General features: G+C 40.8%; 1 protein-coding gene across 2 annotated transcripts in view; it reads right to left on the reverse strand.

The window, feature by feature from the left end:
• Nucleotides 1-26,720, reverse strand: part of MYOM2 (myomesin 2) — a 135,039-nt gene extending 108,319 nt beyond the window's left edge. Inside the window, exons 1-5 of one of the 2 annotated variants that reach the window (XM_075268412.1) lie at nt 26,579-26,720; nt 15,986-16,113; nt 5,262-5,381; nt 2,086-2,281; nt 1,168-1,325 (exon numbers count right to left, since the gene is read on the reverse strand). In XM_075268412.1, the coding sequence (XP_075124513.1) occupies nt 1,168-1,325; nt 2,086-2,281; nt 5,262-5,381; nt 15,986-16,092 (581 nt within the window). In that variant the 5' untranslated portion in view covers nt 16,093-16,113; nt 26,579-26,720. The remainder of the gene's footprint in view (nt 1-1,167; nt 1,326-2,085; nt 2,282-5,261; nt 5,382-15,985; nt 16,114-26,578) is intronic. The other variant, XM_075268413.1, reaches the window with a different exon arrangement.
• Nucleotides 26,721-27,475: the final 755 nt, after the last annotated feature.

A 27,475-nucleotide genomic window follows, 5' to 3' on the forward strand; every position in this document is an offset into this window, starting at 1 on the left:
CCAGGCAACGTTTTTCCAATCTTCAATTGTCCAATTTCGATGAGCTTGTGCAAATTGTAGCCTCAGTTTCCTGTTCTTAGCTGAAAGGAGTGGCACCCGGTGTGGTCTTCTGCTGCTGTAGCCCATCTGCCTCAAAGTTCGACGTACTGTGCGTTCAGAGATGCTCTTCTGGCTACCTTGGTTGTAACGGGTGGCTATTTGAGTCACTGTTGCCTTTCTATCAGCTCGAACCAGTCTGGCCATTCTCCTCTGACCTCTGGCATCAACAACGCATTTCCGCCCACAGAACTGCCGCTCACTGGATGTTTTTTCTTTTTCGGACCATTCTCTGTAAACCCTAGAGATGGTTGTGCGTGAAAATCCCAGTAGATCAGCAGTTTCTGAAATACTCAGACCAGCCCTTCTGGCACCAACAACCATGCCACGTTCAAAGGCACTCAAATCACCTTTCTTCCCCATACTGATGCTCGGTTTGAACTGCAGGAGATTGTCTTGACCATGTCTACATGCCTAAATGCTATGAGTTGCCGCCATGTGATTGGCTGATTAGAAATTAAGTGTTAACGAGCAGTTGGACAGGTGTACCTAATAAAGTGGCCGGTGAGTGTATATATATATATATATATATATATATATATATATAGTGAAATGTATTGTATTTTAGTAATGTGTTCTTACTCAAAAATTATACAATTTTATTCTATTTTCTGTACATGACTATGGGGGCTGCCATCTTGCCTGAGCTTCTCATTTCCTCTTCTAGCAACATTTAGTGAGATGCTTTATAGCATATCACTAAAGACCACCTCTCCTGGGCTACCTTGCAGCCTTTGGCAGTCTCTGGCATCCTCTTCAGATCTCTTCAAGCCTCTGACAGACATCACATACCCAGTAGTCGCAATTGAGGCCCAATCACAGTACTCGGTAACATCAGCTAGAAGTTGGAAGAGGCCTGAAGAGGATGTTGGAAACCGCTGGATGCCCAGGAGAGTTGAGTGTTTGTCATTTTTACTCCCCATCCCAGAGCAGGCCTCCATTAGTGATTTGGGTGAGGAAGGGGCACAATGTTAGTGTGAACCTAACATTATTTATATGTTATTTATGCCACCTATGTTACTATATATGTTGCATGCTTATTAAATAGAAAAATATACTTTTTTTACTCACCACTGTACAAGAGGTGTAGGAAATCCTTGGACAGTGAAGAAAAGCTTCACAGGCATTCCTTCCCAAACAGTATGTGACCTGAGACGGACCAAAATATCTGGGGCACGGCTTATACATTCTTCATGAATTTGCCTTTGTAATGCCAACTTTTCCTCTACCTACGTAATAACAGGATGAAACTGGCATTAAGTCCATTATTTCTCTATATAAAGCTCCTTCATCAGTATTCATTTTGGTATGGTTATATATTTTTTGTATAATTTGGTAAATTGTAGTTTTACAAATTATACAAAGAAGCATGTGAAGAAATGAAAAAGCTTGCATCAAACTCCATGAACTCTAATATATGAAACAGAAATGTGCACCCATGAGCTACCTTAGTGCAGATTACTCCTCATCTCTCCTTTATATCAATAGGGGAGTGGGTCTAGGAATAGAAGGGTTAATCTCTTTGGCCACCTTAGGAGTATCAATTTAGGATACAGTGTACCAAAGCTAATATTGCTAGGATACAGTGTACAGAAGATAAATAGGTGACTAATTACATCAGATGTCAACCTAATACATACTCACCAGCATATCTTAACCCTAATATAAGGGGACTACACCTAGTTTCCTATAGTGTGGAGTATATATTATACTTCCAACATTTTTATTTTTATCTATAACAAGAGGGGCCGGGCCACCTGCCCTGACTTTTTACTTGATTTTACAATAAAAGTTAAGTTTTAAATGCTTGTCTTGAGGACACCCCTTATATGAATATACAAATTTTGGTGCTCCTAGATCCAGTGATATTTGCACAAAACTCAGTGTGAACATACCCTAATACTTCTTTTATTGTTTCTATACAACTGTAAATGTTGAAGAATAGTTTCAGAATAGTGTATAGGAGGAGGAAAATAATTGTCATCTTACAATCCTTTGAATAGACACTTTATCGATCTGCTCCCTTGCCAAGGCCCGTGCGATACGAACGTCTTCTTCCAAGAAGGCAAGCTCTGTGGCATAGTGAACACTTCGGTCATAGCTTCTGTGTTGCTGCTGAGACCTTTGTTCAACTCTTTGCTCAGAGTGATGTTCAGCACGTTGTTCAGAATGCTGCTCATGTGCCCTACACCATGGAATAAGCAATAGTTACAAAAGAATACTATAGGCATATATAGTCCTTGTTATTTTATAGAAGGCTTTTAGAAATTCCTACTTCTACAATTTTTCAGCTCATGCTTTGAAGGCACATTCAATGGACAATATGCAAGCACAAAACACATCACAAAAGATACATAAACTAGACAGACTTAACCATACACATTAAAAACATAGACTGTATTATTCAGAACACATGCATACTTAGCCGTCCAGCATTTATATGTATGGTGGCTCAGGAGGAATACATGTAGTCTGAACAAACTATATAATGTGTATGGTCAGTTTTGTTAGCAATAAAACAAAAGGATATCGGTGACGGGATACCATGTTAGAACCAAGAAACAGATATTCCCATCCTTATGTAAATAAAGTGGAAGATAGATATAGAAGAAGTATTGTGCATGAAAAGATTATACTACTTTGTACCTCTATCTTTTTATGTTGAATAAGTTCTCATCACACAATGTTTAAAGAGGACCTATGACAAGTCCCCAACTCCAACTTTTTGCTCCCTTCAAAAGTTGCTGTGCCCTGATTTTGGCACAGTTTGGAATTTTTTTTCTAGACGCCATGAATTCCAAGCAATCATTGCTGTTAGATTCAGCACCATTACATTCTCTACTGTCAGGTGGGCGATCCATGTCTTCATTCTCCAGCCCAGGACCACCCACCTGACAGTAGAGAGAATATCTGTGCTGAAACTAATAGCTGTTTTTGAATTGTAGAATCTAGAGAAAAAAATTGAGCTGTGGCAGAAGCTGTGGAGAGGGATTGAAGGATGCAATGAGTTGGTGAAGGTGGTGAAAGCTCATCTTTAAGTTTATTTGCATAAGGATAACCAGACAAGCTAAGGCCTGGTTCACATCTGCATTCGGTATTCCATTCCAGGAGTCTACTTGGGAATGCCTGAACAGAATACTGAATGCATTGACAAGCGGTGAGCTTATGAAAGCACATGGACCCCATAGACTATGATGAGGCGTTTTCCGTATGGTGTCCGCTCAAGTGACAAGAGGAAAGTAGTTCAAGAAGTACTTTTCTCTCCACATGACTGGTGTGGAGACTGTGCGGAAAAATCGCAGACCCCATTTAGTCTATGGGGTCTGTGTGCTTTCATGAGCTCACTGCTTGTCAGTGTGTTCGGTATTCCATTCAGGGGATCCCCAAGCGGACTCCTTGAATGGAATACCGAGCGCAGATGTGAACCAGGCCTCAGATATACAACATATCACAAAGGCAACTTGTTGAAGCACACCTTACAAATTGTAAGCAGGCACAAAGGACAATTTAGGGCATAGCGATACAATTTGCAACAGTACATTTACAATATGTTAGTTTTCTATAAATCCACAATGCATTAGTACTTGCAGTGTATACCATTGCATAAGCAATAGGTATTTGCATCAGCACATAACGAAATAAAGCATAAAGCCTCTATTACAGACGCATATGATGTACACATGTTTGAGCTTAGCTGTACTTTTTGTAATGTTCCTGAATTTACAAGACAGACATGAAGAAGATGGATAATAAGTATATTTAGAAATATAAAGTATGAGAAGATGAAAGTAAGAAAAGGGTACAAAATATGAGGAATGAGAAACACGTGAACATGAAAAAGGAGGGGAAATGAAGATGAGCAAGAAGGATAAGTAAATGGTAAAGATGAAGAAGAAAGTGAACAAGTAAGAGATAGAGAGAAAGAAGAAACAAAAAGGAAGTCAGAAACAGAAAAGGACATAAAGAAATAAAAAGACCAAGTAGATAAAAGAAGAAGGTACAGGAGAAGGATAAATGAAAAATTAGGAGCAGGGAATAGGATCACAAGAAGGATCAAGAAAAGGGAAAAGAATACAAAATAGAGAATGATGAAAGAGGAAAAAAGGAACAACAGATTTTGCTTATTCTCAATGGAGCCATCCATTTCCTAAACTTCATTTTTAAATGTCAGTCTTCAGTGTCAGTATGGTTATAACAGTATTGCACATGTGGGGACTTATACGTACAGACTAGAGATGAGCGAGTACTGTTCAGATCAGCCAATCCGAACAGCACGCTCGCATAGAAATGAATGGACGTAGCCGGCACGCGGGGGTTAAGCGGACGGCCGCCGTCAAAGCGGAAGTACCAGGTGCATCCATTCATTTCTATGGAGCGTGCTGTTCGAATCGGCTGATCCGAACAGTACTCGCTCATCTCTATTACAGACCACCTGTGTAGTGGAACAAAAAATAATATGATATGATTTTAGTGCATTTACTACACACTAATGTATCTACTGTGCTTGCCCAAAGTTTAAGGCTAAGACGCCATGTTGTGGAAATGCAGCATTTTTTGCCTGGTGTGAAAATGCAGCCAAAACAAAGCACAGCATGTCAATTTAACCTGCAAAAACGCAGGCATTTTCCCTAACAAGGGAAGAAAAACCAGAGGGAAAAATGCTGCAGAAAAAAAAGTGATGTGTATTTGCTGCATTTTTTTCCACAGTATTTTTTAGCTGTGGCGTGGCCCAAGGGGCCTTAGCCTACGGCCGGGGCCTCACTTGGCATAAACACCACGGATTGCCCACATTGGAAACATTGTGGAAAAAAACACAACATTTACAGTCATAGCAAAGTAGATGGAATTCTATGAATTTCACCCCCCACTTTACGTCAAAATACTTACTACGTATTTCTGGTAATTTACAAAACCTTTACGGTTTTGGAAATCGCAGCATGTCAATTATATCTACGGAAATGCTAGCAATTGCTCACAGCTAGAAATAACATGCCATAACTACTGCTAGAGCTGTAGTAAAAGTTAACATGCTTGTGTTTCTTATTACATTCGTTACCTGTTACATATTATTATTAATAATTAAGAGCATACTACTGAAACACATTAATAGGTCATGGTTGAAGCTTCTCTCTAACTACCCATGCATGGTACACAATACCATGTACCTTCTTTTAAATACAGGGACATAGTATTCTTGAACATCTCTATCAGCCCCGCAAACACATTTAACTCTGGAACCGGAGGAAATTGCTGAAACTCTTTGAGTAGAAGCTGAGCTGCTTCTTCTGTAGTGATAGAGAGAGGAGATGATGTTGCACATACCTGTTGCAGCTCTGAGACATTGCCGCTGTTAAACATACTGTGGTCAATGTATATAATACAATACAACACGGTTTTATTCATTTCAAGTAGTAGGCGACACTAAAGGGTAAGATTATATAAGTATATAATGCAAGCTGAGCTGAGTCCTAAGAATATAATGTATCATAGGAAAATGTTATTAAAGCTACTGAAAGATATGATAGAGTCATCTATGTAGACTCTCTTGTTCATCTTTCACCAAGTACAAACTACTAAATGCCATGTATCATTTGTTTAGCGCTGTCACCCTGAACAATCCGGCCACCAGTTCAATAGAAATGACCCCTGGAAGGTTATACTGTATGTAGGTTAACTGGTATTATAACTTTTTACTGTCTCTGACAATAGGTTTCTGCCCACTTGGAGAATTAGAACTAATTTACATATACTCTTCGAGAGTCCATATCTTTTAAAATGGATGAGCGGATTAAGTATATAAACAATAAATTGTTGAGAGGCACAGAAAGTATCAAATGATGTATGTCATTTAGTAGCTTGGATCTAGTGATAGATCTGTACTGAACTATCCTGTCAAGCCAGTGAAAGGTGTTGAACAGTTGGCTTTTATAGGGTTGTTGTCAGATTAAAGAGGACCTATGGGTTTTGCGAAAAATGGAAAAAGTGAAAGTAGATAAAGTTCTAAGACTTTTTGGAAATATAAGTAATTAGCAAAAAATTGGAATCAGGTATCTGAGGCCACAGTGAAGTTGAGAATCTCTTCTTTTTTATTTAATTTATTTTCTACTTTTAGTTGCTTAGGTTCGGTTCACATCTGTCTCCGTAGGGACATTCCGTTCGCCTCTCCACATGAATTATGTGCTTTTCTCTCCCCATTTTTCTCCTTTTTGGGCAGAAACCAAACGGAAACCACGCGGACCTCATTATAGTTTATGGGGTCTACAGGTTTTGTAAGGTAACCTCTTTTATATGCAGATTAGGTTTCCATTCGGGGGGTCCCCAAGCAGACCCCCCAAACAGAAACCTGGGCACAGATGTGAATCAAGCCTAGGTCTTTTACTTCTACATCATGTGGATTCTTGGGATAGGTCCTTTTAAACAGAACCTGTCAGGTGTTTTTTCCACCATAAACGGTTCTCGGCATGTGCAGCATCAAGTAATGATCATTCTTGTGGTGGTCCCTCATTAAGCTTTCTTTTTCCTGTGGTCCCTCATTAAACTCTTCTGCTACTGAAAAGTCAGATCATAAACTTTTAGAACTTTAGTTAGCCATATGCAAATTTACCATTACTTGATGCTGGCACCAGTTTAGGGTAGAAAGACCACCTGACAAATTTTCTGTAAAGCTGCAGATTGGATAGTGGTTTGTACAATGATCCATCTCTGTATGATTTCGTACAAATCAGAGATATATGGAGATTCAGTAAAGCTCAAAACGCTTGCGAGAGTGTCTCTTTTTTCTATAACTGATCTGTGGTCGTCCAAACAAAATCAACATTCTAAGGCTGGGTTTACATGAGGGTACTATATGTAAAATCATCCATATTGCTTCCGAAAAATCAGTAGATTTTTCATACAGTGCATTTAGAGGTCTAAGTGTCCATGGAGGAGATAGATTTGGAGATAGTAGTGAAACCGAAGTAGAGCTTGTTGATTTTTTCACACTTGGACTGAATATTATTTCAGTATTCACTATGATGGGTCCATACGCTGTCCAGGTGAATTACCCCTAAATAAGGCTAATTTTGCTTATGGCCAGAAACAATTTATCATATCACTGTTTTGTTCTTACTAAGATCTGTAAGATTGTGGCCTGTTTTCACCTATATGACAAGGATCAAAGATAACACCAAACAAAATTCACTCAGCAAAATGTGATAGTACATAAGAGCAAAGGCACAACATGAATTTGCTGGAGCCTAATGCAAAAGGTAGGGAACCTTTGGCACCCCAGCTACTGTGAAACTACAACTCCCAACATGCTCCATTCACTTCCATGGGAATTCCAAGAACTGCAGAGCAAGTATGCATGCTGGGAGTTGTAGTTTTGAAACAGCTGGAGAGCCGAAGGTTCCCTACTCCTGTACTTGTTCCAAGTTCCATAACTATAATATATTATTTATGGTACTTGTCTACTTTTGGGAAGAGACATCATTTTGGTCCACTAGGGCTCCTGGGCCCAGATGTTACCACACCATCTGCACGCCCTCTTTTATGGGCACATGCCCTGTAGGGTCCTCCAGTAAAATAAACTCCGGGGGGGGGGCACTGTACTGCTAAACACAAGTGTTACTTGACCTCCACACACTGTGCCAACACACATTTTTTAGTACCAGCTTGCCATCTACTACTTTCTTCAAACAGTTTTTGTCCTGAGGGCCCTGTCAGTACTCCATTGATTGGCTTTTGCCTTTACCTAGGGCTCCCTTAGCTATGCAAGATAGAAATATACACTTACGAATCAACCGACCTCAGACAGCAGAAAGAGATGCAAAAAGATTGGTGATTGGGGCTCCACAGCAATGTCGAGAAGGTGGGAGTGGTGGAATGGAGGATATTGGTCAGCCCACCTCTGGGCCTAGACAGCATATCATCCACTGAAGGTGTCTATAATAATTAACCTGAATAATTTACCCAGTTTATTACATATAGAAATAGGCAGGTTGAGTTGCTCTATGTTGCTCATCAATATATAGTAAACCCTTCCTGCAGGAAATAAGGAGGACCCTTAAAAATCAGTGCACAATCTGACATAATTTCAGGAAAAGTAAAAAGTAGCCTATTTTGGAGTGACAATTTTGTTTCTTCTTTCTGCAATAATAAAAATGACCACAGAGCAATTATGGAGAAAAGATCCACTGAAAGGAGACACAATAAAACAGCAATTATCATATTCTCACATAAAATACAAGAATTCCTTTAATGTATTTCAGACAATGAACTGGAGGCAAAGAAAAAGAAAATAGCATTGAGAAAATCGATTACACTGAAATATCGCAGAAAAGATTGTCATTTATTAATTGGGGGTGCTATTAATTCAGTTGGAAATTGTGCATTAAGATACTTCTAACAGCAGGTTCTGTATGTGACAAGACCATTGCAGTGATTTTCCTGTAGACCTTGTGTGCCACTCTGTTACAATAAAAAGAACAATCAACCATGTTACATTCCCAGTGCTGTGAAAAAGTATTTACCCCCTCCTGTTTTCTTCTGTTTTCTCCACACTTAATTCTTTCAGACTATCAACAAAATAACATAAGATGAAGATGACCTAATAAAGATACCTGAAGAATGTACAGTATATGTGCACTGTGCAAGACTTCTCGACTAGAGATGAGCGAACACCGTTCGATCGAATAGGTTTTTAAATCGAATATCAGGCCGTTCGAGGTATTCGTTCCCAATCGAATACCACGCGGCATACGCAATAAAAATCTGTATCCCCTCCCACCTTCCCTGGCGCGTTTTTTGCACCAATATCTGTGTAGGGGAGGTGGGACAGGAACTACGACAACGGAGGCAGTGAAAAAATTTTTAAAAACCCATTGGTTGCCGAAAACATGTGACCTCCCATATTCCTCCCGCCGCCATATTTGTGTCATTTTGCGGTGAGAGATAGGGAGAGAAACATATCTGCTGAGGGCTAGATAGGCATTATGTTCAGATAGGCAGGGAAAAACCAAAGGACAACAACAGCTCTTCTCAGAGCTATACATTGCAGGGACAGGAGTCCAGCTTTCCAAAGACTGTGGAAAACAGGGATACAGAACAGTTACTTGTTGCTATATAGGTGCACACCAGCTTTTGTTAGGGATGTCCCCCCACAAAATAGCAGGAATCCACAGCAGTTACTTCTTGCTATATATGTGCAAACCAGCTTCTCTTTGGGGTGTCCCCCCCCCCCCCCCGCACAAATTTGCAGGAATACAGAGCAGTTACCTCCTGCTATATACGTGTAAACCAGCTTTTATTAGGGGCATACCCCAAAAAATAGCAGGAATCCACAGCAGTTACTTCTTGCTATATACATGACAAACCAGTTTTTCTCAGGGGTGTATATACCATAAAAAGGGCATTAGTATACATCAAAAAATGTGTAAGGCTAGCGCAAGGGGACGGGGATGAGGACTGAGATGAGGATGGGGGCGTGGAAATGCAGATGTGGAGCAAGGTTGCGCTCAACCAACAGCATCTACTGTGCCTACTACTCTGCGGCAGCAAGCATTGCGCTTCCCCACAGTCTCTGGCTTGATGGCCACATTAAGTAGGTGCAGGATACAAGACTAACCAGGCCCGAGCACCAGGAACAGGTGTTACAATGGCTGGCGGATAATGCTTCCAGCACATTCTCCACCATTAGTCAGCCTCTACCTCAACTCCTCCTCCTACCCAACAGTCTAGTCCTCCTTCCTCACAACATGCTCAATCTTCCCAGCAAACTAATCCCACCTTTCTCACCTCCTAGGAGCTGTTTTCGGGTCCATTCACTGTCCTTCTCTCTGTCCCACTACGTCCTGAATCACCAGAGGTAACAGATGAGTTGCTGTGTCCTGATGCACAAACACTGGAGCATCCGTTATCGCCTGTTGTTGTTGTTGACCAGCAATCGGCCCTCAGTGACGATGATGACGAGACACAGTTGCCATCAGGGCAGCCTGTTGCCATCGTCGGTGTGCAAGAGGAGGAGGAATTGGAAGAGGAGGTGGTGGACGACGAGGACACTGTCCCAACCTGGACAGGGGGGGATGTCAAGCAGGGAGAGCAGTGTAGATGTGGAGGGAAGTGCAGCACCAAAGAGAATGGCTAGAGGCAGAGGCATTTCCAGAGGCAGAAGACAGCCGCTTCACTAAACCCAGGCCACAGCCAGCAGGGCCAAAAATGTTCCCTCTTCCAGCCAGCCTAGAAAAACTCCAAAATCGAGGCCACGGTTTTCGGTCGTGTGGAATTTTTTTAATGTATGTGCGGTGGACAAATATAGTGCAGTTTGCACACTCTGCAACTCCAAACTGAGTAGGGGCTCTGAAAAGAGCAACCTTATGACCACTGGCATGCACCCTCATTTGGAAGGCAAGCACTGGGCTCAGTGGCAGAGAGCAAACGCAGGACAATCATTGTCCAGAGTTGCCGCCACTGCCTCTCCCACTGTTGCCAGTGCTGGCGCTGCAGTCCAGACCAGCAGCCAGGAAATCTCCACTTCTGCCTCCACCACATTGGAGACTTCTCCCTCATCCTCCCCTTTTCTTGCCTCAGCTCCTTCTCCTGCCTTAGCTCCTTCTCCTGTACCATCATGCGCCTCTTCACAGCAACCCACCATCTCCCAGACTTTTGAGCGCAGGCAAAAATACAGTGCTACCCATCCCCATGCACAAGCCTTAAACACACACATCTCCAAACTCCTGGCCCAGGAGATGTTGGCGTTCCGGCTTGTGGAAACTCAGGCCTTCCATGACCTGATGGCAAGTGCGGCACCTCGCTATGCCATCCCTAGCCGTCACTACTTTTCCCGCTGTACCGTCCCCGCCTTGCACCAGCACGTGTCACACAACATCAGGTGGGCCCTAAGTTCTGCGATTTGCACAAAGGTCCACTTGACCACCGTCGCGTGGACAAGTGCATGCAGACAGGGACGCAATATTTCACTGATGGCACATTGGGTGAATGTAGTTGAGGCTGGGACAGGGTCACAATCTGATGCGGTCTACCTCATTTTCCCACCCACCATCCCTGGCAGGGGCTCTGAACCACCACCCTCCTCCTCCTCCTCCGCCATCACATCGACCCCAGCTACCTGCTGGTAATGCTGCAGCACTGGCGTGGGGAGACGTCAGCAGGCCGTGCTGAGGCTCATCAACTTTGGGGACAGACAGCACACTGCCTCAGAGGTGAGGGATGCCCTCCTCAATGAAACGGCAACATGGTTTTCGCCGCTGCACCTGGGCCCAGGCATGGTTGTGTGTGATAACAGCCGGAACCTGGTAGCGGCTCTGGAGCTTGCCAACCTCCAACACGTTCCATGCCTGGCCCACGTGTTCAATTTAGTGGTGCAAGGTTTTTTAAAACGTACCCAAATGTACCTGAGCTACTGGTGAAAGTGCGGCGCTTGTGCACCCACTTTCGCAAGTCTACAGTAGCCACTGCTAGCCTCCGAACCCTCCAGCAACGCCACCATCTGCCAGAACACCGGCTGATGTGCGACGTCCCCAAATGCTGGAACTCGACGTACCACATGTTGAGTAGAGTGTGTGAGCAGCAGAGACCCTTGATGGAGTATCATCTCCAAAACCCAAGGGTTTCTCAGAGTCAGCTCCCGCAGGTCCTGCTGGTTAGAGTCTCAATCCACCCTGATTCCCCCCAACTCTGCTGGTTAGAGTCTCAATCCACCCTGATTCCCCCCAACTCTGCTGGTTAGAGTCTCAATCCAACCTCATTCCCCCCAACTCTGCTGGTTAGAGTCTCAATCCACCCTGATTCCCCCAAATTCTGCTGGTTAGAGGCTCAACTCACTCCAAGGGCCAAAAACACTGCCGATGCAAAGCTCTATTCACTCTAAGGGCCTAAAACTCTGCTGGTAAGAGGCTGAAGTCACCTAAAGGGCCTCTATCTCTGCTGGTAGCTCAGCTTAAGGGCCTGTAACTTAATTTTGAAGGGCTCAAGTTAAGAGCCATAAAAGTGAATTTTGGAAGGTCTTACCACATCACACACACAACCACAATGACAGTTAAGGGTGGGGGCTTTTGGATTTCCCATTGCCTATTCCATCTGTGGTTATCATGGGCAACGTGATTTAAAGGGATGCTTGTTAATGTTTCTTTAGCTTAAATTTGGGTTTCTGTCCATCCATTTGGGGAAGAAAGAAGGTTTCCAGGTATTTTTCCACTTTCAAAGAGGATTTTTTGAGTGTGGAAAGTGTGTAGTTGATAGGCTGTGATGGTGGGGTAAAACTGTGACTTGGGCTTGTTAGATGCCCCCAGGCATGCTTCCCCTGCTGTCCCAGTTGCATTCCAGAGGTGTTGGCATCATTTGCTGAGGTATCATAGTGGACTTGGTGACCCTCCTGAGTCGAATGGTGGGTTCCCCTGAAACAAAGCATTTTTCCCCATAGACTATAATGGGGTTCGGTATTCAATCGAATAGTCGAATATTGAGCGGCTATTCGAAACGAATAAGGAATATCGAATATTTTACTGTTCGCTCATCTCTATTCTCGACAACGTTTTTTGCCTGTTATATCTACATGCTGTGACCCCCCTCCTCATGTCCTCCAACCACATTCGGCTGTATTATTAACATCACTTCACACAGAGAACTAAATGATCCTGCAGTGTGTCTGTGTTTCTTTCTTTTTTAGTTGCTATGATTCGTAGGATTTTTCTATCTGCCATGAGCTTGTATGTGTTTTTCTCTCTTGTTATATACTACTGTACCATCTATGAAACTGTATCATTGAAATTTCCCCATTGTGGGACTATTAAAGGATTATCTTATCTAGTCACACTTGATGGTGGAGTATTAATATTTCTTACTGTAGTTTGCTTAACATGTTGACAGTTATAGAATGGACAATTCCTAGGAGTGTTTCCAATCATTGCTGACTAACTAGAAATATAGAAGAACGATGGCAGAAAAGGACCACATGGTCCATCTGATCTGTCCTTTATATTATTACCACTTTATCTTAGAAGACATGTCTTCATCCTAAGCATACTTAAATTTACTTACTGTAGATTTCCCAAATACATCTGCTGGAAGTCTGTCCCAAGTCTCAACTAATATTGAAATAATATTTCCTTACATTACTCCTGAACTCCCCCTCAACTATTTTCATATTGTGCCCCTTAGTGTTTCCTTTTTTTAAAAATTAAAACTCTTACATCTTATTTATACCTTTAGAAATGTAAAGGTTTTGATCATGTCCCACATTTTCCTTTTTTCCTTGAGGCAATACAACTTAAGATCTTTAAGTCTCTCCTAATATGTTTTATGTTTCTTTTTCTGTAATCCACCTTTGCAGCTGTTCTATTTTATATATTTTCTGTAGATAGAGTCCCCAGAACTGAACCCACTATTCCAGATGTGGTCTCCATAGCATTTTATACAGCAGGATCACTCTCTCTCTCCCTGATGGATATTGCTCCAGTTATATAGATGAGCATCCTACTCCACCTTCCCTGCTGCCTGGCTGCATTGTGCACTCATTTTGAGGCTGTCTGATATCAAGATTCCTAAATCCTTCTCCTCTTGCACAGTACTGCCAATACAATAGTCAGACAGAGGGCTTCTTCTCCCCAAGTGCATTATCTTACATTTGCAAACATTAAACAGCACTTTCCATTGTTTGGACCATTTATTCAGTAAAGATAGATCTGTTCCCATGTTGCAAAACCCTAATGGAATATTAACTGTATTACACTATGTCATAGGCATACAGGCAAATCTATCAATCCTTCTACTATACAATCTACTGCATGCAGCAGAACATAACTACTGACTACACATATTCTGCATTTATAGGCAGCACATTTCACCTTGTTTACACAGCATGATATTCTGAAAAAAATTCTAGTTCCTGATAATTTTTCTGTTAATAGGGCCATGTATACAGCCTTTAGGATGTATTCGTTCATGCCAAAGGTACATGGTGAAATCTGAGCAAAGCCCTGAAGATGGACCACAGCAAAAAGCACACAATTTTGGATGGCTTTTCCTGAAACACTCTGGATGGGAACCAGTGGCGTAACTACCACCATAGCAGCGGTAGCAGCTGCCACAGGGCCCGGGACATTAGGGGCCCAGTGACAGCTGCTACCATTATGCTCGGAGGTCTTTTCGGACCCCCGAGTATAATGATCGGGGCCCCCTGTTGGTGGAATACTTTCCACCAACAGGGGGCCCCGAAGCTGCAGCAACGGCTGAGACACAGGAGCTGCAGCTCTGGCTCCTGTCAGCGCTGCAGGACGTTCCCCCTCTCTCCCCCTCTCTCCCCCCTCCCTTTCTCTGCTGTCCTCTGCCCACCAATGAGAGGAGGAGGCGGGGCTTATCCCTGCCGTCCTGCACTGGAGGAAGAAGCTGCTCCAGGAAAATGAAACTGAAGCTACACAGGTACGTACTGGGGTTACTATACTTATTATACTGTGTGCAGGGGCCATTATTGGGTATAATACTGTGTGCAGGGGCCACTATTGGGTATAATACTGTGTGCAGGGGCCATTATTGGGTATAATACTGTGTGCAGGGGCCACTAAGGGACATAATAGAGCGCGCAGGAATGCGTAGGAGGGACTCGGTCGAGATCTTCGGTGTCGAGGGGGCCCCATGTCAAAAGTTCGCCACGGGGCCCCGCCATTCCTAGTTACGCCACTGATGGGAACGTACTGTTAAAATTCAGCAGCAAGTTTGCTGTGTGTGGCTCTAGCCTTAGGCCGGTTGCACACAACACTGTGCTCACCGCTGGCTATAAATGAAAGGCATGGCAGGTGCACAGGTGGCACATGGATTTCATCACTGTGCCACCCCTGCACTGGCAGTGCTTATGCGCCTCCTTTCATTGAAAGAATAGGAGAAGCAGGGACGCCACATCGTACAGAAATAGGACCTGTTTAACATTTTGCAGCCCGGACTGTCGACCCAAACATGGGACTGTGTAATTCACGGTCATGTGTACGGACCCTTAGAAATGAATGGGTCGGTGTGCTATCCAGGAAAAACCCAGATAGCACACTGACCTATCATACAGTCGTCTGCAAGGGGCTTTAAAGGGGTTATCCAGGATTAAGAAACATGGCTGCTTTCTCCTTCTCAAGAAGTGACATCATGTCCATTGGTCACATGAGGATGCTGCAGTCCAGTACTGAACTGGGGACTGAGCTGCATTATGGCCATGTGAATAACAAATGTGATGTCACTTCCTGAGAAGAAGAAAGCAGCCATGTTTTCTGATCCTGGATAACCCCTTTAAACTCATTGCTTAAGTGCTATAGCTATTTTGGTTGGCTTTGCGAGTAATTCTTTATAGTAGGAAGGAAGATAGCAGAGAGTTCCTATGCAAAAACAGTACAAAAGCCTTTTACTCTAGAATAGAGTTGCTGTATAACAATCCACCAGAGCCATACAATTCTTAGCTCATTTCCTTAGATAGAATCTAATAGACAACAAGAAGTTACTTTTTTGGTTCAACCCTGTAGGTACTCTCAAAATAGCATGTTATGGTATATTGCCATGCGGCAGATTTCCTGCAGAAACGTTTGAGGCTGCTTTATTGAGCTAAATCTGAGAAATGAGGAAATCTGTGTGCTTGCCATGAAAATAAGCACATATTTCAGACATATTTGCAACAAATCTACCTTACAGTACATCCATAAATTCAGTATTATCTTGCAATGAGCCCAGCACCTGGGCCAGTGTAATATGCTCCTGGTGAGACTTGGAAGCTGCTGGATACATTTCAGTTCAAAATGAACTGAACCTGACAACCCAAGAGATCCATACAATTTTTATCATAATCTTATTGTGTTACAAGATGAATACAATACCATCACTTACAATAGTAATTTTTTTGACAAATTCCACTTACTTTTGTGCTGTATATTCTTGAACTACATATCTACTTTGAAGATTGCGGTAAGAGTGGTCATAATGCTTATGTCTCTTTTGATAATAAGGAACAACCTTAGAAGACATGGCTCCAGCCTGTCCCTAGAACTGGAGAAAAAATGGCAATTCGTTAAAATGGAAAGTTTCTACAGCCTGAAAAGGACATAATTTAACGTATCAAACTGTATAATCTGTTGGTTAGTGCCCTTTTTCCAGCAAAATTGCAGCTTTTTGCAGCAGCTCAAAGCACTTTCTTAAAAACTGGGTGACATATTTAACATTGCTGGATTTCCATGCAACCATATAACAATCATTAAAGAGGACCTGTCACCAGGTCTGAAAAGCCCGATGACATACATAATCTGTTAACTTTAGCTTTTTGGTGGGGTTTTTTTTTCAAATCTGTTGAACTATTCCAAAGTTATAAGTCCCTTTAGTGTTGATGCAGATTAGTGTATACTGGTGAAATGGGTGGCAACATTGCATGACACAGAGTACACTGAGTCCCTAAAAGAAGTGTTATCACTCGCTATACTAGCAGTCCGGAAGGGTAGGGGGCCCGTGGCCAGCTAGAGAGGATTGTGACATTGCAGGACAATGGTAGCAATCAGAGAAAGCCTATTTCTCTGACCGCTGTCTCCATTATACATTTTAGGCATCAGAGATATGGATTCATCTCTGCTGCCTGTGTACAGTGTTGTAAAAGTAGAGGGGCCTGGCATTATGTAATGTAGATACATACCACTGAGCCCCTTTCCAATAAAAGCCTGCCCAGGGGTGGTGATTAAGAGTAACATACGCTTATATTCACCTCTCCTAGGCTTTTGATGGTTCCCAGAATCCTCTTCAGGGCTGAAGTCACAAGTCTGGGGGTCACACCAGTGTGCCTCAGCTGATTACTGATGCTCAATGACAGGCTAGAGGATGCTTGAGAGAGCAGGGCAGAGCAAGGATGAGATAACTATAAGTGTTTGTTAACTGAACCAAAATTGCACCAAAATTAACTGGAGTGCCAAAATTCACAAATATTCATTGAGTGGGGTTTTTTCCAGCCTTCCAGAACATATTATACGGTATAAGGTGTCATCAGTGGCGTAACTACCACCATAGCAGCGGTAGCAGCTGCCACAGGGCCCGGGACATTAGGGGCCCGGTGACAGCTGCTACCGCTGCTATCATTATGCTCGGAGGTCTTTTCGGACCCCCGAGTATAATGATCGGGGCCCCCTGTTGGTGGAATACTTTCCACCAACAGGGGGCCCCGAAGCTGCAGCAACGGCTGAGACACAGGAGCTGCAGCTCTGGCTCCTGTCAGCGCTGCAGGACGTTCCCCCTCTCTCCCCCTCTCTCCCCCCTCCCTTTCTCTGCTGTCCTCTGCCCACCAATGAGAGGAGGAGGCGGGGCTTATCCCTTCCGTCCTGCACAGAAGAGAAGAGGAAGAAGCTGCTCTAGGAAAATGAAACTGAAGCTACACAGGTACGTACTGGGGTTACTTATTACTATCAGGCATTTGGGGGGATTACTTGTGTTTTAGTAACTCCATGTGCCTCATAGTAATAGCAGTTAACCCCATCATCTCCCTCACATTAACCCCTGTTTGCCTCACCATAAGAGTTACTGATATGTGAGACATTTGGGGGTAATAGTAATGAAGATACTTTATTATTACCTCCATGTCTCTCACATATCAGTAACTCTTATGGTGAGGCAGACAGGGGTTAATGTGAGGGACATGATGGGGTTAACTTCTATTAATATGAGGCACATGGAGTTACTAAATTGTAATGCACAGGACCAGATTTTTTTTTATCCACAATTTGTCCTGGTATAGCGGTCAGCGGTGACAGTATTTAGTCCTGTAGGGGCCACTAAGGGACATAATACTGTGTGCAGGGGCCACTATTGGGTATAATACTGTGTGCAGGGGCCACTAAGGGACATAATACTGTGTGCAGGGGCCACTATGGAACATAATACTGTGTGCAGGGGCCACTATGGGGTATAATACTGTGTGCAGGGGCCACTAAGAGACATAATACTGTGTGCAGGGGCCACTATGGGACATAATAGAGCGCGCAGGAATGCTTAGGAGGGACTCGGTCGAGATCTTCGGTGTCGGGGGGGCCCCATGTCAAAAGTTCGCCACGGGGCCCCGCCATTCCTAGTTACGCCACTGGGTGTCATGGCACTCGCAAAATCACCATGGTCCCTTCAAACAGCTAATCAGCAGGGATCCCAAGTGTAAATCCCCACTGATCTCTTAGATCTCTTAGAATACGACCCCAAAGATCAGCTGTTTCCCAAAGCATGCAGTTCCCAGTATTGTTTACATGCCAGGTGCATTCTTGATAACTACAGTTGTGAGTACTATAGTTGTTTCCCTTCCAAGTATCTGAGAAAGCCACAGTACCCATAACTGTTGCCATCAAGAATATGCTGTAAAGAGGGGGAAGGGCCCATGAGACTTTAGTTATGCCACTGTACACTAGTATACCCTAATTTGGATCAACATTAAAAGAGATTATATCTTTGGAATGGCTGAATTGATTTTAATAATCTAAACACCATAATGCTCAGAGTGAAAACACCTATCCAATGAATTGTCTATATAGACTTTTCGCTGGGAGGCCCCATGTCAAATCTTTGCCTTGTGGCCCCACCATTCCTAGTTATGCCACTGATCCCAGATAATCCAATTAACTCACAACTTCTACAGCCTTAAAGGGGTTGGCCACTTTCAGACCAATATTAACAAACAAATGTACAATAAAAAGATATATAATTTTCCAATATACTTTCTGTTTCAATTCCTCCTGGTTTTCTAGATCTCTGCTTACTGTCATTCATTCTGTTACTTCTAGTGGATAAAACTCTGACCATGGTCATGTGATTTATGGTTCATGGTCATGTGATTTACGGTCCATGGTCATGTGATGAGTACACAGGTGCACAGCTGATTACCAGGCAGATGTCTGATTACTGGGCTGTGACTATAACGTGCGGCACCTGTGTACTCGTCACATGACCATGGACCGTAAATCACATGACCATGGTCAGACTTTTATCCACTAGAAGTAACAGAATGAATGACAGCAAGCCGAAATCTAGAGAACCGTGAGGAATTGATACAGAAAGTATATAGGAAAATTGTACAACTTTTTATTATATAAACCAAAACATTTGTTTCTAAATATTGGTCTGAAAGTGGCCAACCCCTTTAAGTATATCCTAAAGACAAATCTCATCAGACAGACATTCTTCTGCAGTTTGGCTCCTTAAAAGTAACTCCACTCTGTTCACACTCCCCTATTATTCCACAATACATGATGCCTTGTTGAACTGTAACCTTGTAGGTCCAGGTACTTTGGATCTCCGAATAAAAGGACAATTGCTAGTGATGGCTCATCCAGCTTTATTTGTGTGATTAAAATAACCTTTATCATAAAAATGGCTGGTCCACTATCTAAGCAATTCTACCTCATGCCATGCCTGCTACCTCTCCTGTCATCCCTTCTACCTCATAGATTATAAGCATAAGTATAAGTAATAATCTATAAAGTATAAGTATAATCTACAGCCCAAGCAAGATAAGAAATGCCACAAAAGCCCTTTTCATCTCATTTACATCTGGATAAAACTGTGATTTTCTCATTGAATGAGCTGCAATGCTGAATAAGAAAGGCATATATGGAAAGTTTGTAAACACTACAAGGTACTGGGATCACTTTGATTATGTGCTGACAGACTCCCTTTAAAGAATACTATTGCTATTAATACCTATAATGCAGTTCCACCGTAATAACATGTTGACATAGTGTGTTATATTATTATTATTATTATTATTGTTTATTTATATAGCACCATTAATTCCATGGTGCTTTACATTTGGGGGTTTACATACAATACACAAAATATACAGGTAGATATAATACTAACAGTGACCGACTGGCACAGTGGGGTAGAGGGCCCTGCCCGCGAGGGCTTACAATTATATGCATTATATTCCTATTTACTGCATATGCCACTATCAAACAAAACAATAGAGATGAGCGAGTAGTACTCGATCAAGTAGGTATTCGATCGAATACTAGAGTATTCGAAATACTCGTACTCGATCGAGTACCAGTCGCTGTTCGAATGTAAAAGTTCGATGCAGAACCAGCATTGATTGGCCAAATGCTATACAGTCAGCCAATCAATGCTGGTTCTTCTCCTACCTTTAGAAGTCTTCTCCGTGCAGCTTCCCCGCGGCGTCTTCCGGCTCTTCATTCACTCTGCCAGGCTTGTAGTGCGGGCATGTGCCCGATGCCTGGCAGAGTGAATGACGAGCTGGAAGACGCTGCAGGGACGCTGCAAGGAGAAGACTGCACGAAGGATCCAGCCCCACCCTCATTCGTGGACTTGGTAATTATAATTTGATCGAACGTTGCCTACCCCTGAAACGAGCATTTTCCCCCCATAGACTATAATAGGGTTCGATATTTGATTCGAGTAGTCGAATATTGTGGGGCTACTTGAAACGAATATCGAACCTCTAATATTTTACTGTTCGCTCATCTCTACAAAAGAACAATGCAATATTAATTTGTCAAAGTTAACTTTTTACACCTTAGCTATGTCTCAATAAAAAGATTCACAATATGACCTCCAATCAAAAAATATATAAAACTGCAATATCACAATCGAGAACAGAGAAAATAATAAATCGCTGCTAGTAATTATTAAAGAGCTTTTCCAGTAGCGCCTGCTATGCAACGTGCAAATCTCTTTTCAGAGACAAGTTGACAGGGAGGTCTCTATGGGCTTAACCTGCATAAGGACGTTTACTAAGTTATTTTTCAATCTGGATAAAAAAAAACCAGTAAGTCGTTTTCTGAGCTGTAATTCAGGACCATCTTGGAGCCATCATTAGATCTGTAACCCACAGATAAATCATTAGCTATGACATCCAGAAGGTGATTTCTGAAGTGGTAAAGAGCTATATTTAGCTGTGAAATATCTGATATGTCTTTGACAACCCATCTCCAAAATAATATTATGCTGCTATCTCCATACACCACATGAAGTAAAATGTATAGCTCAAAAGTGTGAAGGAGTGAATAAAATATTTTATTACCAGTTTACATGGTGCTAAATGTCATCAATACATTTTTTTCAGGTATTTGTGATACGTTCCTGTCTATATCTACTACCTTTCAATAAAAAAAATTCATTACCTGACTCAAAATTACTGACCTCCTTTTTGTCTTCTGATTCACTTATTTTATTTGGCACAGTACATTCATGTTACTATATTCTTATTATCGAAAGATACATTAATATACAGATGTGACCACACTTAACGTAACTGGTGCAAATTGAATTATTCCCTTTCCTCGGAATAGCATGCTAATTGTCGGGGGTTCTGACCTCTGGAGCCCCCACCAATAACAAGAATGGGAGTCCAGTTCCCCAATCACAATGGAACAGCAGCACTAACATGCATACTGCTGCTTCACTGACATGGAGGGATAGGAGGTACATTCTCTTGATTGGTACAGATCCCAGTGGTTGGACCTTTGCCAATCAGCTTATGTTCTGTCCTGTGAATAGGTAACATTAGAACTTTGGGCAACCCCTTTAACTTAGTATCACTTAGTGATATCATGTCGCAAAAATCTGCTGATTTTGTCACACACATTTCTGAATATGTCCAGCCAAGAAAGAAGGTTCACCAAGATACCTTCACACGGAAGTATATAGTATTGTAGGTACATTATTGTTAAGACTCTGTCAGTAGTAAATTGGTTATAAACCTAATTACAGGACCTTGTAGAGATGATCAACAGTATCCAATTATGACTGTGTTTTTCAGCTTTGGAGCACCATTTCCATGTAAATAACCATTATATTCATATGCAAATGAGGAGTAAGTGAATTAGTGAATTGCCCCAGCATATAGAACTGAGACCACAGCCTAGTCAAGATAAGACAGGCACCCAAAAGCACTTTTCCCCTTATTTGCACAGGAATAATATGGTGATTTACATGAACATGGGATGCCAAAGCTAAATAACAGGCATATTTGGAAACTGTAGAATAACCTCTTCAACGTTCTGTGATTAAGTTTATAGCAAATTTACAGAAAGACTCCCTTTACGTAATTACTTAACCAACATTTAGCAATATGGCCAGATTCCTACTTATAGCAACAGAATCTGACATAGTGTCCAGTGCAGTCTAAGCAGAATGACGGCAAACCTAGAATTGATAAGACTAGATCACAGTGAATCCAAATATTCTCAAAGACAAACTAAAATCCATGGACTTGTCCAGTAAAAATACATGCTTGCTTGCCTCTAGGCCTACAAGGACTGATTCCTATAACCATCGAGTCCATCCATTAATAGCTTGCCAAGATATTTTTTCAGTTGTCCTGGATACCTTGCCTATTGCACTTTACTAAACTAGAATGAACTGATCTAGAATCTTAGCAGCTGAAGACAATTTTACAAAAACCAAGATGCTGCACAGCAGCAAATAGAGCAAAGCAGCTAAGCATGCCTTACATGGTGTCTGAACAAAAATTCCAGTTTCCCCTGGCGAGGCTGCATGTGGACACCGGCGGTTTGCTTTGTAAACCCATTCACTTGAATGGGTTTTAAAACCGACCGCTGGGAAGACGTCCCCTATGCAGTTTCTCTGGGAGATAGGAAGGAGACACAGCGGGCAGACATGGGCGCAAGTATGAACGCCCCCTCAGGCTGCTGTTCCCTGCAGTTTGGGTGAACAAATCCGTAGCCACCATTTAGCAACTGCAGGCTAAAAAAAAAGCCCCAGTTTATGTAAAATGTTACTTTTTAACAATGTTTTTTAACATAGGTTCTTTCGGTGGGGGCTATGTCACTCAGTTGCATAATTCTTTCACTCATTTTAACACATTCACTTGGACTCTAGTGGGAAAGCAGCTTTATTAATGAGTCATCATACTATGTGGATACAGTAGATAATGCTGACATACTGTCGTACTAATGTAATGCCAACATACAGTATACATAATGTGCAAATAAGCAATAGAACTATACTGTGCATTGATAACCTACAGAGTACCCCTTTACAGTGCAATTGGTTTGCCCTATTAATAGCCAGATCACAGCCAGCAATCTGCACCTTAATAAGCAATATCCCCAATAGTACCTGTAGAATTTACTGCAATGGTATAGTACTTGGCGGTCTAGAGCAGTAAATTTATAGGGTATCAATGGAAGTCTACTGTTATGCTACTGTTATGTTACTGCAAAATGCAAACCCAGTACAAGTAAAGATAGATGGATGGATAGATAGATAGATAGATAGATAGATAGATAGATAGATAGATAGATAGATAGATAGATAGGAGAGATAGATAGATAGATAGATAGATAGATAGATAGATAGATAGATAGATAGAAGATAGATAGATAGATAGCACTGAGTTAAACCATCATATATACAACAGAAGATAAGAAAAAATAAGGAAGAAAAAATAAACATATATATAGCTGAGACATTGAGCACTCTATGTGGAATGTATACATGCTAGATTTACACAGGGACAAAATTATTTTCTGCTACTGAGTCTCTTCCACCAAGGCCGTGTCAAACATGATAATATCCAAGCACCCTTTGCAGCTGTTCCAAACATTCAGCACTGTTGCTAAGACTTCCATCTACAAAACCGCTTACAGCAAATCCCTCTCCATCCAAAGACACTGACTCAAACATGCACTGCTAAGCTTCCAAGGGTGGTTTGTGATCTTCTATTCCTCTATAAAACTGAACCATAGTCCAGAAATTGAGCTGCATCAAGTCATAAAACCAATACAGTAAGAACAAATGTTACCAGTGTACATGACATGCAAGGCATTCCTGAGTCATATAAAGAAAGCCTATCCCCTAATACTGTACTCAGTAAATAAATATTTTAAATGATTCCAAAAAGCTTGCCGGATCAAATCCAGTGACATTCACTATGTGTCTCAGCCGTCTATTGATCAGTTAATATTGTACATGTTACCAATAAAATGATTTATGAAGACATGTGTGTGTGTGTATATATATATATATATATATATATATATATATATATATATTTCTTGCTCTCTCTATATAATTATAAACAACCAAGTAATATATTTGTTATGATATAGCATTTGCATGCTAGAAAACATGTTTCATTTCAGTGTCTCATAAAAATTGACATTTTTATAAAAAACAGCACAAATCTAATCTAATCTCCTACTTGTGGAGTAAAATGGTAAACAGCTTTATCTTTCCATGCGTCATTTTATTGTTTTTGAGAATCTAGCTAAATATAGAAACCTTTATGGACAATTGTGTCTGGCCACTTCACTCATGGCATGTCCCCGGCCTAAAATGTCACTGCATTTCCATATGTCAATGATATCAGATGGTTGGAAATCAACACAGGGATTCTGTTACAGTCTTAGCTGACATCTAACTGAAAAAAATTCTTCAACATTTTCAGGGAGAACCATTTCACTTACTTTTTCATACTTTTATCAATTAAAAGCAAAAATTGCAAACTATGAAACAATCTGCCATACAAGCCAATATTATAGGACAAGTGAAACAATATGAATATACATAACAAATGACAAGACACTTGTGATGCAAAAACAAGCTATCTAGATTTGGCCTTGTGTTCCTTGGGCACAAAGAAGAAATCATTCTGAGACACCACCCTTTCACTACACACACACACACACATACAAATGTATTTCATCATTAGCAATTAAAACATTGCAAACTATATATAAACGCAAGAAGTAACCAATTTGACCACTGGGTGTGCTGTTGTGTTGCCCATAATCCTATGAGGTCATGTGCCCCTTGAAGATGCCATGACTCCATCTCATTGAAAATGTTCATATAAGGTAAACAGTTAAAACTGCTAATTTTCACAATCATTCCTTGGTTTTGGTCATTCCTTAGGTCCCTAGACCCAAATGAACAACTTGTGAGCCATATTTTTGCTTAGGAAGGGCTGTCATGGCCTACAAGTGACAACACCAAATTTGCATACACTTATACAGAGCCTGAAATGTCTTACACGAGTTACAGATTTTTGGGCATATGTAAACATATTCAACTCTAGCTCAGAGAGAATATAAGAAGGTCTCAAAAATCCATCATTGGATTACTACTTGCCACGTAACCATTGCGAGGAGTCAGACTCAAGAATAGGCAAGTATCCTAGAGTAAGATACCTTAGGTCTGCTTTCCATTTCTACATTTTTGAATGTTGTCAAGTATCGGTGGAAGCAAAGGCCTGAATTAAAGTGTATTTTCAATATGTTACAGAGCGTGTCCAGAATTAGAAAAACATGGCTGCTTTCTACCAGAAAGAGCGCCACGCCATTACGCTGGCTGTATGTGGTATTGCAGCACAGCTACATTAACTGTAATGGTGCTGAACTGTCACTATATTTACAAGAAGGCCACCATGTTTTTTCTAATGCTGTATAAGTCCTCTCACAAATTATATAATTAATTCATACAGAATGTGCTGTTGTACAATAACATTGTTTTACATTATATGCAGTTTATATGATATTTCATGTTATACACTGTCTCACTTTTTTGGACTCTCCACTCACTATAGTGCAATTTTCATGTGAAAGAGAGGAATCCTTGTAATGCATTCATGGAATAGTTCTGCAAGGCTGTCAACCTGTCTAATTTTGTCATGCATTCTACATGGAAATTTAGGATCGTTCATGACGCTACAGACAGAACCATCAATTGGCCTCATTTTTTTCCCAAACTACCCTAAAAATTATATGGAGCAATGGATTTTTACACAACTTCAGTGAATATGTATATAATGTGCAAAACTTTTATATAGTAATGTAGATCATGGTATCATGTATCCCAATTTACATAGCATATAAATAGTACAAAATGCAGTTTTTACTGTCCATCGATTTATTTGCTAATAAAGCCATAAACATGAGGATTGTATTATGATGATTGATACATCTTCCTTAGTCCATCCACATTCACTGTATGGGATTAGAAATGATAATAATAAAATAAAAATACATAATAAAAAAAAACGTAAAATATCTCAATAACTGTTCAAATATATGTGCAAGTCATAGAATACTGTAACTTCCAAGTTTTTTTTGGCTATGATACTATAGAGATATTATATTCAGCAAGTCACAATGGGTTTATTGTTAAGCGTGTGAAATGTCAGAACACATATTCTGAATGCATGTCATTGCCCTAAACCCACTGAGCAAGCTATTGCCATGTAATGCCTCTAATACCACTTTGGATGTGTTGGTTTATTAGAACTCTGGCTTGTAGTCAAGACAGTGAAGTACAAGGATTTGTACTCTCTTTGCTCTCTTAAAGAAATGTAGCATAGCAGAAAAGGATAGATCAATCCAACACAATCTTAACCTTCAAATTTTTACATCTATGTACTATATCATATACTTGTTATCAGAAGCAACTGTTAAAAAATATATAGTATGCCACAAAATATAGCCGCTGTTATAGATATAATACATGAATAACTACTTACCAGTTATAAGAGAACTTAAACCTTCCCAGCAGAGTACACCAGGATCTGTGTTAACTTCTAACCAGACTCAGAGTGATGAAAACAAAAATAATATCTATCTGTAAAGGAATGCTGCAGCCCTTCCATCCCATGTATGGCAAGCCATGGAGCTATATATAGCAGAGATGGAGCTGGACTACCACACTTTTAGGTCACCCTGACAGAGTATATCTTGACTCTAACACTAATCATATTGTTTCTCATTTTACACAATGTTTGATTTAGTTTTCACTTGCTGTTATAGCCTACTAGCAACATATATTAATTCACTCTATCTCTATTTAATCTAGCTCTATCTATCTAATATCTATCTATCTATCTCCTATTTATCTATCTATCTACCTATCTCCTATCTATCTATCTAACTATCTATCTATCTCCTATCTATCTAACTATTGAACTATCTATCCATATGTTTCATATTTAAAGTCTTTATAGTTCTATAAATAAATATATCTATATATCTATCAATTGTTCTATCAACTATAAATAATATATTCATCTATCTATCTATCTATCTATCTATCTATCTATCTATCTATCTATCTATCCATCAGATATCATATTCCAAGTATCTACATTCCTATAAATCTATTACATATCAATCTTTCTATTGACTATAAATTATCCACAATCTATCCATCATATATGTATCATATTTAAAGCATCTATATTTCTATAAATCTGTTATATATGAAATATATATCATCAATCTACTGTATAATCTAGCCGTCACATAGGTATGATACGTAAAGCATCTATATTTCTATAAATGTGTTATCTATCTATATTTCTATCAATTATAAATAATCTATATATAATCTAGACATCATATATGTATAATATTTAAAGCATCTA

The sequence above is a fragment of the Leptodactylus fuscus genome, chromosome 3, assembly GCF_031893055.1.
Source record: "Leptodactylus fuscus isolate aLepFus1 chromosome 3, aLepFus1.hap2, whole genome shotgun sequence".
Classification (NCBI taxonomy): domain Eukaryota; kingdom Metazoa; phylum Chordata; class Amphibia; order Anura; family Leptodactylidae; genus Leptodactylus; species Leptodactylus fuscus.